The sequence below is a fragment of the Lissotriton helveticus genome, chromosome 11, assembly GCF_964261635.1.
Source record: "Lissotriton helveticus chromosome 11, aLisHel1.1, whole genome shotgun sequence".
NCBI lineage: Eukaryota > Metazoa > Chordata > Amphibia > Caudata > Salamandridae > Lissotriton > Lissotriton helveticus.
This window is the reverse complement of record NC_136072.1, coordinates 1,009,483,013-1,009,501,932: the sequence shown is the minus strand read 5'-3', so window position 1 is coordinate 1,009,501,932 and position 18,920 is coordinate 1,009,483,013. Positions and strand designations below refer to the sequence as shown.

The 18,920-nt window shown below is 40.9% G+C and overlaps 1 protein-coding gene across 1 annotated transcript in view; it reads right to left on the bottom strand.

Annotated features, from left to right (window-relative positions):
* Positions 1-14,280: 14,280 nt before the first annotated feature.
* The window catches only part of TMEM119 (transmembrane protein 119), a 24,767-nt gene continuing 20,127 nt past the window's right edge, over positions 14,281-18,920 (bottom strand). The window contains exon 2 of the mRNA XM_078667408.1: positions 14,281-17,878. Coding sequence (XP_078523534.1) covers positions 16,968-17,873 — 906 coding nt within the window. The 5' untranslated portion in view covers positions 17,874-17,878 and the 3' untranslated portion in view covers positions 14,281-16,967. The remainder of the gene's footprint in view (positions 17,879-18,920) is intronic.

Genomic DNA, 18,920 nt, shown 5'->3' with positions numbered 1-18,920 from the left:
CACCCCAGGGGAGGCACTTATAGACTCACAGGGTGCCACTGGTCAGCTGAGCAGTTGCATGAAAAAGGCTCTTGTAGCTTATTGCATCCAGGTAGCTTAAAGAGGAGGTCAGCCTTATGATCCTTGGAGTCCACTTCTTTGTCCTGGGTCCAATAGAGATCAGGTTCAGTCCTTCAGGGTTTCTCTCAGTCACAGACAGCAGATCCAGTTCTATTCTGTTGTTCCCCAGGTCCAGTAGTGTTCTGAAATGGGGGCCACATTTATGCCAGGCATGAGCTAATGGGTGGGATTGGGTCCTGGACATGCACTACCAATGGGGTAAAAATTCCCAGATCCAACCCTACCCACTTGGGTGTTTTTAAGATGGCGAAAGCCTTTGGCCACACTAAACTTGGGCTCTGAGGGCTTGGTGTGTGTGATGAGTGTACTAGTGGTAATCCTAGTGGCCTCCCACATATAACAATAAAAACCAGTTTTGTGCAGCCACTGTACCCACAATAAACCCATAGATGAAAGTCTGGTAGAATAAAAGTTGAGTTTTCTAGCAACCGGACAGTGAATTCTAACCCCGGTGGCGAACTACGCTCCACCAGCAGAGTTTGCGGTGCTGTGCCAACTCCGTTCTCCGATGGGAACACAGAGTTGCGACAAAACTCTGACTCTGTGGCTGAAGGGAGTTAGCCCCTGCACCATAACCCAAACTAACAAAATTGGGAGTGGGACTTGGGAGATTGGTGCGGAGCGGAGTTGCACAGAGTTTTCTAAAACTCTGTGGAACTCCGCAGAGTGCCACTCAGCAGACTCTGCCCACCCTTAGTGATTACACGAGAATTGTTTTGATATTCTGTTTGCCTTCCTTTCAAGTGCACGCTCAGCGTTACAAGTAAAAGCCTAGAGACGGAAGTCGGGTGGGACAAAACAGGTCCTTCAGCAACCAAAAAGTGGATACACAAGAATTATTTTGACATCCAGTTCTTGGCCTTTTAAGTGCACCCCAAAGTGTGTTATGTACACCCAGCAGACCTGTCAAGCAGGCCTTGACACTCAAGCAGGATTTGACACTGTAATGTCAAAAAGGATTCCCACAGCTCCCACCATATTTGATGAGGTTCAAAGGTGCCATCTCTGCCAATTCAGTCAGCTTATTGTTTGCTCCTGCACGGTATCTCTCACATTTTTCACAGCTATTCAAATGCTAATTACTAGCTGGCAGAAGTAGGAGAACAATTAGTCAGGCACGGAAAAAGTAATTTTCTAAAAGTTATGTTTACTTAATATTTATAAAAAATCCAAATTCACCATTGAATGGAATAGTACTCAGAATAGTTGTTTAATTATTTTTCTAGCTAGTTCCACTCCCAGCATATAGTATTATGATTTTAATCTGAGCTGTGGTTTACTACATAAGACAGCTAAACCTGCCACAGTAAAAAATAGCTGTTGGGCGCTTGTCACTCTAATGACATGTCAATATTAAATTTCTACATATCCTTCTTTTAAATACCACTGTACCTTGCCTTATGGTCAACAAGGCCTACACAGAGGAAATTTATAAATATTTAAAAGGGAGGTTTTGACCTGCCAAAAGGGATTATTTTGGCAAGTCGACTTGCAGTTTACACACTGCTACTGTCAGGCTACACTGACAAAGTTAAGGTATATAGGGTCCAGCAAAATTTGAAAAATATCAAGTTATCATGCAGAAAAGGCAGATTTACTACAAAGTGTATAACATCTATATGGTAATACCTTCCCACCATTCGTCTCATGGCATGGATGAATTGTCTATAAGTGAAGGCCTGGATCAAATTTAAAATGCTGGCAATGGTGCACAGAGCACTTTGGGATAGGGTCCAGATTATTCTTAAGCACGTCTATCAAAAGTATAAACACACTTGATGTTACGCTCAGACAAAGAACTGCAAGTCTCCTTCCCACATTCCCAGAAAACGCAAATTATGAGCATCTAGAATTTTGTGGCTGGGACACAGTAGTGGAAATCACCTCCTATTGTGGTTTGAGAAGAATAAGAAGTCTTTAACCACATCAGTGCTAAGGCAATTCCTCCTCTGTGCTGCAGGACCTGGATTCCCATTGTTCACGACGAGCTCAGCTCGTCATCAGCACAGGAGCAGTGTACTGCATGACGAGCTGAGCTCGTCATGAGCATGGAAGGGGTTAAAATATCTGAGAATTCAATGAGTATAATGTATAAAGTGGATTTTTTTATTTATGAAGCATATCATTTATTTATTAAGCATATTATGTTGGTGCCTTTGATGCCCATATCTCGTGGCTGCCTCTTAGATGTATGCTGTGGAGCGTGTAGACATTTTTTAACATTAACGATATTAGAAAAGGTGCGGAAAGATAATTTTATTTTTATTTTAGAGTCAGTTCAACTTGCTATAAAAGCAGAAAAGCTACCCCAGTTTGCTCCAAATTTGGACTAAATGCAATTGCAGAGGACCCTCATATGCTCCCCACCGTTGCAAAATAAATCAAACAAAATCCATGTCCTTGAATTAACTTGGTATGCATAATAATAGGTGGCTACCAAAAGACCTCCTTAACAGATGTTCATGCTTTGTGTTTTTAAGGAACAAATTGTACTTCAGTAACAATGTGGAATTCGTTTTTTGTTTACTATTGTTCCTAAACTTATTTAAAGCACTAAACTGGATTCACAAACGGTTTTTGCAGTGTACACCAGACTTACACCTGCAAAATATGCTTTTTAAGAGTAAGACAAGTTTACGCGCAGCGGTCGCGCCCCATGCGCGCCGAAGGTGCGCCAAAGGTAAGCCCGTCTACGCCCGTCCGTGCCTGGACCGCGCCCAGCGCCAGACCCCCTGTTCTTCGCAAACCCCAATCCACCCGCATAACGTACGATGCCGCATCCCTCTCAGCACTCAATCCCGGCCGACTCCAAGACTGCTACCAACCCGCCCCTGGACACACCCATGGACCCTTCACCTGCCACTCCTGCAAACTCGACTGCATCAGGACCCACCCTAAATCCACAGACTCCAAACAGAGCTCCAACACTAACCACCTGAAGTGCATCCTACTCAACACCCGCTCGGTCCACAAACACGTCATTGAACTCTGGAGCCTACTCGACACCACTTCGCCGGACGTCGCCTTCCTTACAGAAACCTGGATGAACGCCTCTTGAGCGCCCGACATCGTCATAGCCATCCCGGACACTTACAAGATCATCCGAAAAGACCGCACCAACCAAACAGGAGGAGGCATCGCCATCGTCCATAAGAACACCATTCGAATCACGACCAGCTCTAACGACAAGCTCGCGACCGCCGAACACCTTCACTTCCAGATCCACACCGACCCCAGGACCACACTTAGAGGCACCCTCATCTACAGACCACCAGGAACACACACGCGATTCAGCGAAGACATCACTGACTTCATCAGCCCACATGCCCTCGCCTCCGAGAACTACATTCTACTGGGAGACCTCAACTTCCACCCTGAAAAGAATAACGACAGAAACACCACCACCCTTCTGGACAACCTGGCCAATCTCGGACTCAAACAACTCGTTGACACCCCCACCCACTTGGCCGGACACACGCTCGACCCCATCTTCACCTCCAGCAAGCACATCTCCTTCGATCTCACCACAGCTCTCCATTGGACGGACCACAGCTGCGTTCACTTCAGCTACAAAAAGACCACGTCCCACAACCCCCCACAACCTATTCCTCGAAGAAACTGGAACAAAATCACCACCGACCAACTCTTCACATCACTTAACCAAAACCCTCCTACCATATCATCGGACCCAAACCAAGCTGCTACCAAACTCACACAATGGATCACCCACAGCGCTGACGAACTAGCACCCTTGAAAAACCACCAGATCAAACAAGGTAGCAAAAAGGCCCCCTGGTTCAATGATGACCTTAAGAAATCCAAGAAGTTATGTCGTACTCTCGAGAAAACCTGGAGAAAAAACCCAACCACTGATAACATGACCACCTTCAAGGACGCCACCCGCAAACACCACCAATTGATCCGATCCACAAAGAAATCAGCATTCAAGGATCGACGCAACCACAACGCCCACAACAGCAAGGAACTATTCAACATCGTCAATGAATGTACCAACCCCACCGCCAGCACCAACGACATCACTCCCTCCCAAGACCTCTGCGACTCTTTATCCTCTTTCTTCCACAACAAAATCGCCGACATACATAACAGCTTTGAAAACCATTCCGAAGAACAGTCCACTCCACCCACCTCCGAACCAAAAGAGCACTCTCACAACCTCTGCGCCTGGAACCCAATCACTACCGAAGACACCATTCGCCTGATGAACTCCATCCACTCAGGCTCACCAACCGACCCATGTCCCCACCACATCTTCAACAAAGCAGGCTCCATCATCGCACCCCATCTCCACGATGTCATCAACTGTTCCTTCAACTCCGCAACCTTCCCGGAAAGCTGGAAACATGCCAAACTCAGCGCCCTTCTGAAGAAACCCACAGCAGACCCCTCTGAACTTAAGAACTACCGCCCCATCTCACTCCTTCCATTCCCTGCTAAAGTCATTGAGAAAGCCGTCAATAATCAGCTCGCCGCCTTCCTTGAATCCAACAACTCCCTCGACCCCTCACAGTCCGGCTTCCGAGCCAAACACAGCACCGAAACCGCCCTCATCGCTGCTACAGACGACATCAGAACGCTACTGGACAACTGAGAAACAGTTGCCCTTATCCTACTTGACCTCGCCGCCGCCTTCGACACAGTCTGCCATAGCACCCTCATACAACGCCTCAGCAACGTCGGAATACAAGGAAAAGCTTTGGACTGGATCATCTCGTTCCTCTCCGGAAGAACCCAGAGAGTCCGCCTCCCCCCTTTTAGATCAGAGGCCACCAAAGTCATCTGCGGCGTACCACAAGGATCATCACTCAGTCCCACCCTCTTCAACGTTTACATGAGTCCCCTCGCATCCATCGCGCGACAACACAACCTCAACATCATCTCGTACGCAGACGACACCCAGCTGATCCTCTCCCTCACCAAAGACCCAAACACCGCCAAAACAAACCTACACGAAGGAATGAAAGAAGTAGCCGAATGGATGAAGAACAGCTGTCTAAAACTAAACTCGGACAAAACAGAAGTCCTCATCTTAGGATCATCCCCCTCTGCTTGGGACGAGTCATGGTGGCCACCGGCCCTGGGTACAGCACCCTTACCTACAGATCAAGCACGCACCCTGGGCTTCATCCTAGACTCCTCCCTCTCAATGTTAATGTTAATGTTAATGTTAATGTTAAAAATGCTTGTAGAGCGCATGGCTACCCCAGTGACGGGGCGTCCCAGCGCTTACAGACAGTTTGAGAGAGAGACGGACTAGTCCAGGGGGAAGTGAGTAGCACCATTTAGGAACCCTGGATGGAAGGGAACAACCAGGTTTTGATGAGTTTTCTAAATGACAGGTAATTATTTGTAGCACGCACCTCCGAGGGAATCGAATTCCACAGTTTTGGCGCCAAATACCTGAAGGAGCGGCCGCCAGCTCTGCTCCTTTGGATTTTGATGGTGCAGGCGAGATGGCGATCTGCCGAACGGAGGGCACGGGAAGGGACATAGGAGGAACACAGTCCTCGCAAAACTCGGGGGCCAGAGCAGTGAAGGGTTTTATGAGTTAAGCAGAGGGACTTAAATTGAATACGTTGTGTTACCGGAAGCAAGTGTAAGCGCCATAGAATATGGGACGTGTGACAGTGTTTTGGTAAGGCAAACAAAACGCGAGCAGCCGCATTTTGGGCCCTTTGGAGTCGGTTGATGGCTGTTCGATTCGAGCCCAGCATTAAGACGTTACAGTAGTCTATATGCGATAGCACAAGGGCTTGGACGATTGTCTGGCGTACAGGTGGTTCAAAGAAGCCCAAAATAGGTTTGAGCGACCGTAAGCGACCATAGCACACGCCAGCCACTCTTTTTGTATGGGACTCTAGGGAGAGGGAGTCGTCCATAAGCACGCCCAAGTTTTTTACTTCCTTCTTAGGAATGGGAGGTGGATCTAACGTGGAGGGCCACCAGTGGTCGTCCCACCTGTGTGTTTCCTTGCCAATCAGGAGTACCTCAGTTTTTGATGAGTTTAACTGCAGGCAGTTCATGGTCATCCATCTAGAGATGGCCAGAATATCATCTTGAAATTTGGCTTGGTCCGTATCCGTATCCTTCGAGAAAGAGAAGATAAGCTGCGTGTCGTCCGCGTATGATATTAATTTGATCTTACGTTCTCTGGCCAACACTGCCAGAGGGCGGACGTACACGTGGAACAGCGTAGGGCTGAGCGCCAACCCCTGTGGAACGCCGCACCTCAACGGAAACCTGCTGGATGAGTACGGAGGGGCATGGACCTGGAAGGAACGGTCAGATAGAAAAGACGCGAACCAATCCAGGGCACCACCTCGGACTCCGATCTCCCATAGTCTTCTAAGTAGAATCCCGTGGGAGACCGTGTCGAACGCCGCACTCAAATCCAGCAGGATTAGAGCCGAAGTACCACCCAGATCTTGTGTTGCCCTTAGTTTTTCAGTGACGGCCAACAGGGCGGACTCCGTGCTGTGGTTAGGCCGGAAACCGTTTTGTGAGTCGTCTAGAATCCCATTGCTCTCCAAGTAGTTGGTCAGGATGTCATTAACATGTGTTTCTGCCAACTTGGCCAAATAAGGCAACAGGGAAATAGGTCTAAAATTTTCAGGCCTGGAAGAGTCCAGGGTGGGCTTTTTTAGTAAAGGGACAACCTTGGCGTGTTTCAATGACCAGACAAGTCAACGCCGTCTCATCTTCTTGCTTCAACATCCTACGCATACTCAAAAAAATCTTCCGTTGGATCCCCACCGAAACAAGAAAGACAGTCACCCACGCACTGGTTACTAGCCGACTGGATTATGGAAATACCCTTTACGCCGGAACCACAGCCAAACTACAGAAAAAACTCCAACGCATACAAAACGCCTCAGCCAGACTCATACTGGACATCCCCCGTCAAGCTCACATTTCCAGTCCCCTGAAAGACCTCCACTGGCTCCCCGTCAACAAGAGAATAACGTTCCGCCTCCTCACCCACGCACACAAGGCCCTCTACGACCTAGGACCCGAATGCCTCAACACACGACTGTCCTTCTACACACCCACCCGCCAACTACGATCGTCCAATCAAGCCCTCGCCGTAATTCCGCGCATCCATAGATCCACCATGGGAGGAAGATCCTTCTCCTACTTAGCGGCCAAAACCTGGAATTCCCTCCCCACTCACCTCCGCCTTACACAGAACCACCTCTCCTTCAGAAAGCAGCTAAAAACCTGGCTTTTCGATAAGTAATGCACCCACCCACCCTTAAGCGCCTTGAGACCCACTGGGTGAGTAGTGCGCTATACAAATTACTGAACTTGAACTTGAACTTGAACATATAAATGCATGAAATCTGTGCATGCTTACTGTGTCCTCAATTAGATATTGACTTAGTTCAGACCAGACATAGTTTAGACAACTTTAGAGCAGTGGGTGTTACTGGTGCTCTCTGAAGGGTGGAAACATAAGCTTCTAATTTTGAAAGTGCTTACAGTAATATTATGACTTTTCCTACACTTCTCATATTTAAATTACACCTGAGAAGGGCAGGTGTATCTGCATCAGGTAGTGTTAAAGATCAGAAGGTCGGTGTAGGAAGCGGGATATTCAATAGACATGTGTACAGAAAAAGAAAAATGTGATAAAAGCATAAAATATAAAATTAAAGTTCCCCAAATGTCCCAATTCTAGTTGTGTATTGCATGTATGCAGTTAAAACGTAGGCACACTGAGGTTGGCACTCATTGTAAATTTCATGCAATTATACAGATAATATATTCGAGAAGCAAAATACATTTGTATGAGTTGAATATATAAGATGGGTCAAATACTCTTGTGTGAGTTGAAAATATTTTTGGGTGTATTTAATCACTTATATAGTGCATATATGAAGGATCAAAATGATCAAACATAAATTTATGAATGTTTTATGTGATTTAAGCCCCTATTTTCCATTAGAGCTTGTATCAAAACATTCTATAGCAGCCATTTTGCCCTTTATTGCATCTGTCTGTATACCTGAAAAAGACCGCTTCATGTTTAACTACCCAGATCAAATTGTTGCTACATTTTAATTAAGTATACCAACTGAGATCATTATGAGATAATACAAACAATGTAGTTGTTGAGGTCAGATAGTAGTATAATTTCTAGACTGTAAGCATAGAGAAATGCACAGCATAGCATCTGATTTGAATAAGAAGATTATCCTTGTCTTTTAAGGAGTGTATTGGTAGTGTAAAATAATATGTATCATATTTAGGGCCTGATTATGAGCTTAGTGGTGTGGGAGCGGGTTGCCATGCCACCGCCCCATTCTCACACCGTCTAAATCGAGTGCACACCACCGGCCAGATTACAAGTTAATTTGTGGTCTTGCGGGCGGTGCGTTGCCGGTGCCTGTTAGAAGGGCAATGCACTTGGAGCGCCAAAGCACATTCCTGCACGGCATGGACTTTGAAGTCCATGCGGTGTAGGAAATGGGGGTGCATGTAGACAGGGGTGCACACCATGGGCCCCCCTGCATGTAACCCCGGTCCAGAGTTTCCTCACTGCCATGAAAACTGTGGTTGTGAGAAACTCATAATATGCTTGGCGGTGCTGCAGTGACACTGCCAGCATATTGCTGGGAAAGACTGCCGAGGGATCACGGATCGCCAGCGGTTGTGGCAGTCCTGTGGCGACCGCTGCACTCGTAATGCAGCGGTCGGACGGTCAGTGCAGTGGTTCCCGCCGCACCACCCCAAGTTGGGCGGTCCAATGGATCGCCAAACTCATAATCAGGCCTTAGTCTTCAATCCTCATCCTCTGGGATGCTTTTTCCCCTTCATGTGTCATCTCTTCCCTCTGTTTGCAGAGTGCTAAATTTCAATGGTCACTAACAGATCTCTTGAGCTGCCCCTCCGGCACTTAGTTGTCTGTAGCAGAAAACAAGGATCTCTGACAACAACGTGCCAGAAAGGTGGAGGGTGTATTGCTCAGGGAGCACTGGCACACTAAGGCATATTGAAGTTGAAAGGTGTGGCCTGCATTTGACAATATGGAAAAAATCCTTTTGTACCAATGGAGGAACTGCCACATCAGGTAAAAGCAGGGCAAACTAGGAAAATCAGAGATCTACACAATCTTGGAGCACTGGTAAAAAAATCATTAAGCAATGGTTGCTGAGATATTTCAGACTCTAACTAAAGAGATCCAAGAAGTTGTGTATGCTGTATTGATACCTCAAATTTGAAAAAAGCATACATAGATAATCAAGTAATCAAATTAATGGATGGATCTCACAAAGAGCCTTGAAACAGTCCTTGAACTTACTGGTGGTTTATTAAGTCTTCCAAGTGTTAATTTACTAAATACAACGTTTTTTAACTTTTAGGATTTTGTTTTGTTAATTATTACAGTTATTTGAATTCTATGAATATGGATATATAAATTTTATTATTTATAAAGTAAATTATTTCTAAATCAAACTAAGGGGCTGATTACGATGGAGGATTTTCCGCATCCTCCGGGACGGCGGAAGCCACAGCCGGCCCGGAGGATGCGGAAAATCCTCTGCGGACCCACCAAAGACCCACCACTACATTAGGATGGCTGGTGGGTCCTGGTTTCAGTTCGGCGCTTTTCCACCGCGGTTGGCTTACAACCGCGGCGGAAAAGGCCTAATATGGTCGCGGTGTCTCTCAGACACCGCCAGACATATTAGGATGGTTGAGAAAACATGCTTTTCCGCGGCGGCTTCTGCGCCAAGGAAAAGCATGCGGATCTTCACCTCGGGGGCCCGTAGCGGGCCCCCTGAGTGAAGGAGGGGTGGGGGGTGCACATGGGGGTTACCTATGGTACCCCCCTGTATTTGTATGCAGAAATCGGCAGGCACCGCGCGGTGCCTGCCGCTTTCTGCATACAAACGCAATGTATGCATTTGTAACATTGCGGCGGGTGCAGCTTGAAGCCGCACCCGCCGCAATGTTACAAATAGAGGATGTGACTGCCAGGGTGGCGGTCACATCCTAATTGGACAGGAGGGAACTCCGCATGCCCATGCGGAGGTTCCCTCCTCCTCGGTGATCGCGGACGGACTCAAGTCCGTCCGCGATCATAATGGGCCCCTAGGTTTGGATTGAAGTGTAGATTCAGTTTTAGGGGCTGTATTGATTTTTTAAATAAAATATGTTTTATTGATTTTCTGCAACAGAACATTATCAGCTTCTGTATTACAACACATTTCAATAGTGATAATTCAATAACAGTAGTTTGAATGGCTTGGGCGGGATGTCCGGAAAATTCCTGTCACCGACAAGGAAGGCCCATTGCACACCCTGTAACATCACACGTGTATTTATTAGAGTGCCCTTTTCTACAACTTAAATACAACATTTCTGTACATCATATGGTCCTTCTATGAAACACAAAGTGGCTGAATTGATTATGTATACAGCATAGTAATACATTTGCCACTATTTAGTTTAAGTACTTAATGTAATGATGCTACAATAGTCACTCAAATAACCAACACATAAAAAAGACATATTATACATACTTAATTTATTTCATGACCTACTGCGATGTGTGTGCACTTAAGTACAGTATTATTCGATTTCTGTTATTGACGGAAGCCATACCCATATACAGCTACTGAGCCTAATTCATAATATTCAAAATCAATTATTAATCACTATCATTACAATGATTTTTGTTTGATCCTCTGGTCTAAATCCAGTTATTGGTTGCTTTCCTTTAAATTAGAGTGTCCAATATTACATTCAATGTTGCCTAGCAGAATGAAAATGAGGAACTGGGTAATTAATTAGGTATTTTTCAGTCTATCACTGTACAAATTAAACATTAAATATACATTTTAAGGTTCCAACAGGACCATAGCTTAACCCCTCAATTTACATATTAGTTGCATTACATTGAAGAACCACTTCATAATGTATTAATTCTGTTCATTTAAGTTTCTTATTGGGATCATGTCATAGCACACAATACCTTCAAGTTGACACTGTAATCTGGATAAGCATCTTTTGATATGGACCAGAAATGTTTAATTTAAACAGTAACGATTACAAAACATACCGCTAATACGCACATAAACAAATAAAATTAAAATAAATCAAACATTTACTGTGATTGTATATGTCACAGTTTTACACAAAGTATTTCTGTCTAAAATACAATTCCTCAGATATAAAAAGTCATTTCTATCACAAAAGCCCTTATAGTCTTAGAGAAAAATGTGTAACTATTGCTTCTAACTCAAGGCTCCCATCACACAAGGTTAGTTAAGTCCTTTCAGTTCACATGTATTAAATAGTTTTCCCAAATCAGTCCTTTTGTAATTGTAACTTAAAAGGAATGATTGACCACAAAAACAAGGAAATCTACATACTTTGAAAATAATGTGGCATTTTACAGAACGTACATGACTGCATAAACACTGAATTAAATGACAAATGTAATGTTTTACAGGTTGCTTAATCCCCAAAATCAAGTACATGAAGAATAACTAGCAATGACGGTTGGCATGTATCTGTGAATGCTTATCAGGTATAATAATCAAAATCATAAAAGTACTAGCTAGGACCTGACTTCTGATATCAGTGGCAATATATAGATGTGAACTTCAACCTGCAAAATATATTTAGCCCTACAAAGCTCTTCTGGTGAACAGTTTTTTGATGTGTGTTTTTCCACAGCTGTAATATATTTAAAACCAGCATCCTTTAAAAAAGAAAATAAATTATTACATTGGATTCTCATATTATTGTGGAAAAAGTTAATTTACACTACACATTACTTGTAAAGTGATGTATAGAAGAGGCAGATTGTTGTAAAGAGAGAACAAATTTCATTTTCTTCCTGCGCATATTTCCTGAAGCAAAATATATGTTTTTTTATATGATTTTTCCCTTATGAACATAAATAAATGTAAGCATTAAAAATGTTTTTTCTAATATATCCCATCAACAGACGCATTATGGGATAAGAAATTACATACAATTTCAGCTAAAAGATTCAAAGTTATCAGAGGTAAAATAAATTGGGACGGTGAACTAACATGGTACACAGATTATTTGAGGACCACAAAAAAGGCAGCTGGTTGATAAAAATGTACCAGATTTGTAGGAGTACACACATGGTTAAAAGTGTTAAGTAAAGTGTTACAAAGTTATTTAGGAATTTACATAGTTAATTAGAATCTTAAACATGCTTTAAACAATTAAACTAATTGGAGTATGTTAGTTAAAAAGTTAATAAATATTTACTTCAGAATTTAAAACAAGTAGTAATTGATTATTAATATATATATATATATTTAATGCTACGCATGTTATTTTAGAATTGTTCTTTACAAAGTCACTATTTACTAAAATGTTTACAGGTTGTTTTAAAGCTTTTTGTAAAAACAAATGAAAGATGGAATGGTTATAGAAATTGTTATAAACTAATCTTAAAATACATAATAATTATGACATTTAGAAAGGTAATGAAGCGTTTAAATTATATGGAGCAGTTTGTGGCAGTGTGTACACTATGTAACTATTTTAAGCAATTAAAAGCTATTACTCAAAAAACATTAGGTATAGTTTTAAATAATGTTTATCAATTGACCTATTTTACACACCTTTTATCTATATTTTTATAAAGTTGTAATTGGAAGGTGAAAGGTTTGCATGTTAGCTTGCCTATTATTATAGCTAGGATTTCTACTCTTAAAATGTTACAAAATATATCAAATGTTTTGGAAATGTTTGTTACTAAAGAAAATTGTTAACTCATTAATAAGTGTTTTAAATAGTTGTAATCATTTTAATTGTTACATAGGTTACTAGTAAATGTCTAGTTAGTTAAAACATATATTTTTAGTTATAATATAAAAAAAATAGTAAGAGCAGTAGGAGCATATAAAAAAGGTGGACTTGTTAGTTAACTGATTTTTAAAGTTATTTTGGTATTTTAAAAACACTTTGTAATATACTTTAAGAATTTGTAAAGCATTTTAATTGGAAGTCGAACGTTTGCTACTAAATTAGGTATCTTTCAAAAGTTGCTCATTAATTTAAAATATATGTGTTATCATTTACAGTTTACAGAAGTGAATAGAAGGATTATAACATTTGAATTGACATAAAACTGTTACAAAAGTTATTTAAGGCATTTAGAAATGTGTAATGTATTTTAAAGATAAATAAATAAATAAATAATGAGTTCAGAAACTATTAACATAGTGTCTAAAGTGCTACAAAAGTTATCTATGACTTTTTAAAAATGCGTATGATTAAACTGTTTGAACAGATTCAAAGAAATTTCACAACCTATTTATCGACATGCAGTGCATTTTCCACACCCTCAAATATGTTCTAAGAATTAGAGCATGTGAGTGTGCCTTTTTGTATTTCATCTTGTACAACAATTTTGCAAAGTCATATTTTATTAATTGAGTAATAAATATGGTAATAAACAATGTCAATAATGTATTTAAGTAAATAAAAAAGTATAGATACCTGGACTTGTTAGTTAAGATATAAAAAGTAATGAAGAGACTATTTTATAAAAAAAGATAGATGTTTTAGTTTAACTATTTAAAAACTACTTAAGATATATAAATGTGTTAACTGATATGTTAAAATAGTATTTAAGTATCTTTAAACCACTGTTATTGAAAGCTATTTTTTAAATCATCACTACTGCTTAAAGGTTTAATAAGTTATAAAAAAGGTTACAACAGATAAAATTGGTATGGTAAGTGTCTCAAGCATTATTTAAGAGTTCTAAAATGTCCATTGTTATTAAATGTTAACAATTAATTTGAAGTATTTAGCAAATCTGGACAAAAATGTAATGATAAAAGAATATAAAAGGTTAGTATTGTTAAAGCGTTTTAAATGTTGAGTTTGATAAGCATAGATAATAAAAAACTAAACAAGATTGTAAAGTCAATATTGTTAATAAAAGTAAACTATAATTAAATTCTAACCGTAAGACAGTATTTGATTACTTATAGGAAGTGATATAAATGATATAGTACCCTCCCAGAAATCATGTTTACAATAAAAGTTATGCCTACATCTTTCATACAATTCATAAAGTATTCTGATAATAGTATTTTGTCTAAATCTTCTTAAGGTGATCAATTTAACATGCTTTTTGTTGGGGGAAATAAAAGATTGTAAAGGTTATTGGTCCTTGGGGGCCATCGCTAGGAAGAATAATTCAGATATTAAGCACATGTTTCAGATAAACGCAGGAAGAGGAGTTCCTTCTAGTCCAGTAACGCCGGACAAAAGCAGCATGCTTCATACAAGGAGATGCTATCTTAATTGAACCAAAATAGCTGAGGTGTTAGTCCTCACCTCAAATTCTTAAATGTGTGTGTCAAATAAAACATAGAAAAATAAGAGGGACATTTGTCACTTTCACCCCTGGACTTTCAGTTGAATGTAAACTTAAATTCTTACCCACATTCAGCAAAGAAGGAAGTATTAATAATTTGTGTAGATACACAGTGAATGATCTTATATTAGTAGCATAAAAAATAGTATCTTCTATTTGCACAGAAAGGCCAGCTCGTTATATTAAATTATTATTCCATTGACATATGGAAGCTTAGTTTCCATATGATGTGACATGCAACTTATCACAAACAATATAGCAATATAGCAAGGACTGTGGTATGCTGCAAAATCCTGAGAGTCAGCCATGATCTAGCCAAAAACAAACTAGCTAGCATATTCCTAATAAACGTATAAGGTACCGTCAAGACAATTGTCTTTAAATGTTATCTAAAAAGTGGGTGATTATTGAGTAATACCAGAGATTTCCCACCATAGGGTGCTATTTGCAAAAATGAATATGTATTAAAATGTTCTTAAAGGTCTGTACAATCGGTAATGGTTGTTTTGTAGCCATAGAGAGCATAGCATTTTTAAGCTTGTAAATAATGCAATTTTGTATTGTTTTTGTTAATTTTCAATTAATAGCCAACCACTGGCCTGACACCAATTCTCTGACTGACTGACATAAGCCAAATCCTTCAATTCAAGCAGCCTATTTTTAAACTTCACATGGGATTTTCTTCTGAATTTAGAAGGATGTTAATTGCTTCTCCTCTGTTCATTTTTATTGACATCTCACATAAACAAAATAATATCTGCAGCAATTCGTTTCTCCACTCATTACATATTATGTGGGTCAGGCTTGTTTTGAGCTTGTTTGCATAGTGTACGGTGTTTATTCATCTGAAATACAGAGAGACACAGAGAGAGAGATGGGGAAATGTGAGAGCAGAAAATACAAGAATACTTGCAGCTTTCTAGAGATGGGATGTCCCAGTGACAGGAACTTCTATTAGTCAGCACATGAAAAATAAATTGAATGGCTTTCTCTAGAAAATCTTAGTCTTTCTTGTTACTTTATCTGTGATGAGGAAGGATACATTTTGTCAGCAATGTTTGATCAGCGTATCAGAGCTAAATATAAAATTGTTCACACTGTTACCACATTTTGGATGATCTAAAGTGTTATTCTCTGGCCTGCTGCACTTCAGGCATCAAGCTAGCAGGGAATAATCAGTTATTAATATTATGCAGGAGGAAGTGTGAAACCACTCTAAAGCAGAAGCGATGGGCTGCTAGTGTACATATGATTCTTGATTTAAGATATTGCAAACACAGATTTTTAGTGGAGTCTTATATTGAGTGTTTCAAACTGTTGAGACAATAATGTATAGTGGGGATTGAACTTCCCTTTTTATGGCTAAGCAAATGATGTACCTGCTGTTAGAGTTCCAAAGTCTGGATTGCTTTTGGAGAAAAGTCCTGGATAAAGAACAGTATGAGAAACTCAGTTTGATCATTTGATGAGCAAGCAAACTAAATACACTTGTATAACTCTCCAAATCACATTTAAACTCTATGGTAGACTAGAATCATTCCTTCCAAGCTCCTTTAAGGTCTCTCAAAAGTAACCCTTACATAGGTATGGCTGAAAGTCACTTGCAATTGTCATCTCATATAATATTTCACTGTAGTCTGCTGTAAGCCAGCCATTTGTGATAGGAATACCCTGAGATAGGTCACTCACTGGGTAGCAGGGAGCGGGAACTACTCACAAACAAAGGCAGGTCTGCTTTCCAACATTTTCAAATAAGAATAAATAAGAACATGAAAATGCAGTTATGATACAACATTCATAGTAGAATTTGTTAATTGTGGAGAAAAACTCACTCAGATATTGTCCTTTTACATGATAAAATGTAAGCTCGCCATACATTGTCTCTAAAAATAATCATAATACTGAGAGTGACTGAATATGATGCAATCATGGATGATGTTAATACTGCTTAGTAGCTGTTGTCCCTTTTATAGTGATTCTTATTAACATAGCGTAACAAAAACCATTGGTCTGTGAATTAACCATGCTAGAGACTTTTCGCACTAGGGTTGTTCCACCAAGACTATTTCATTTTGATGCTAACCTGTGAAGAATTCGTCAAAATTGGATACAATAATAGCGATTCTACAGTTTCCCCTTTAGTTAACTGAAAAATGCTATGTATTTACAAAGTCTCAGGACATTTTCTTCAGGTGCCGCACATAAAAAATTATTACTGTATGCTTCAAAGTAAAACATACAGTGTATACCATAGTGGAAAACACAACTTGCCCTCTATGGTTTGTCTTAAATCTCAAATGATGAAAAAATAATATATTAAAATCCCATATATATGGAATGGCATTTGTTTCAATGCCTACTTGATTTCACTTTCATATGGCATTGTTTATAGGAAAACCTTCCCATGTCAAGTGTTAAGATTGTTTTTGGGTTGGAGGCCAGGTTAAACCTCTACATTGGCTTCATGTATTTGGGTAACTGTTGCTGGCCTGCCAGAGCATTCATTTAATGGGATTTCTTCTGTAGTAATAGCCTTTCCCCCACCGGAATCATCATTGGAGCCACCTTTTGCAACTGGTGTATGATCAATTGCTGCTCCAGCTGGTTGGTCACATTCACTGGTTGATGTCTCCCCACCTTTGTCTGAGGAAATTGACACCTCAGTCCCGCTTGTTGCCTCCTTAACTGGTTCTGATTTCTCTGGCTTCTTTGTCACAGCTAGTCCATTGCAAATGTCTTCACCTTTTACTTTAGAATCCTCATTTTTAATGTTTTCCTCTGGCACTGGCTGCTCCTCAATCGTTGCAGGTTCACCATTTGCCACTGTTTTTGATGGGGATTTGAGGTTGTGTGCCACAGCTATAATGTCTGCTTGAAGTTTTTTAGTACAGTCAACTGGCTCCTCTGGCTTGATATCTGAACTCTTCTCGGGTACTTCACTGAAAGCTTGTGGACCTCCATTTTTGTCTTTTTCATCGACATACTTCTTTTTGGGAAATGATGAAGGATAGTAAGCTGTAGCCTGATTCTTTTGTCTGACAATGACTGCAGCACAAACGATGAAGATCATCATGAAAACCAGAGAGCCCACAACTATCATCAATAACATGTACTCCTTGAAGAAGTCCAAAATTCCATCAAGTATATTCTTGCCAGTGGTTGTGCCATTATATGAGTTTTTAATTTCATCTTCTGGGATGTCTGTTGACAGAACATTGTTCAGAGGAGAGGTAGGTAGTGTACTATAGTCTCCACTTCCTCCATTGTCATGATCCGTTGGTGTATATCTTGCCAAACAGAGAGGTGCTAACAGGACCATGAACATACACAGAGTCACCTGCAAAGACATGGTACCTAGAGAAAAAGCACAGAACAGTGAATGTTAACAATCTTAGTATGAATCAGCATGATTTGTTATTTAAAGAAACAGTTTCCTAGTTCATTGCCTTTATTAAATGAATGGATTGGTCATTCCAAAAAGCATAATCTATGGTTCAGTGCATGAGCAGAAACTCAGTAATCCTGTTTGCTTATACAGTCAACTTCCACATTTCTTACTGATCTCTAGTCTGTGTGTGTGTGGGGGGAGGAGGAAGGTGTTCAGATGGACCCCCCTCCGAAGAGACCAAAATGAAAAAATGTTACATGTTTTCGGGTCAGTGCGGTCTTGCGGGACTCCTGCAGTAGCCATCACAACCCCATGTGACCCTAAGGGACTCCCGCAGGAGCTAGCGTGGATCCTTCTTGCGTCCAATGAGACCCCAAAAAACATATAAAAAAAGAAGAATGTGGTGTGGGGGTCCTTGGTCAGTGGTTGCTCATGGCTAGCAGGCGGCCCGCAGGGGAGCTGGATGCAGGCAGAGGGTCTGGCCTTAGGAAAGACCCTACATTCAATGCCACGTATGGCAAAGACCGTGCATGGCAGGGTGTTTGTCACCTACAGAAGGTTGGGGGCAGGCTTGGCCTCAGCCAACCCCCCTGCTGCACACAGCCATACGCCATGCATGGTGGGGACTGGCCGCTTGCGAGTGGTTGAGCACAAATTTATCGTAATAAGATATTACTTTACAATTGAAAAAACGTAGAAATTCACTGAAATGACAATGGTGAAAGTGGAGTTGTACATAAGTAAAATAGTAAGATTTTAACTTGCATTACAATAAAACTTTAGAAAGTCACTGAACAAAGGACAAAGGTTAAAGGGACATTATACAAAGGTCTTCTAGTAATAAAAAACTACTGTTTTTGAAACTAAAAAAGCCACTGACATTCACCAGTTATACATAACTGACTTAAGTATAACTTACACCGTGGTGATGCCCTGTTTATGGGCTCACATATTCCATCACTGATGACGTCTTATGTATGTAATCATATATATGTGGAGAGAGAGAGA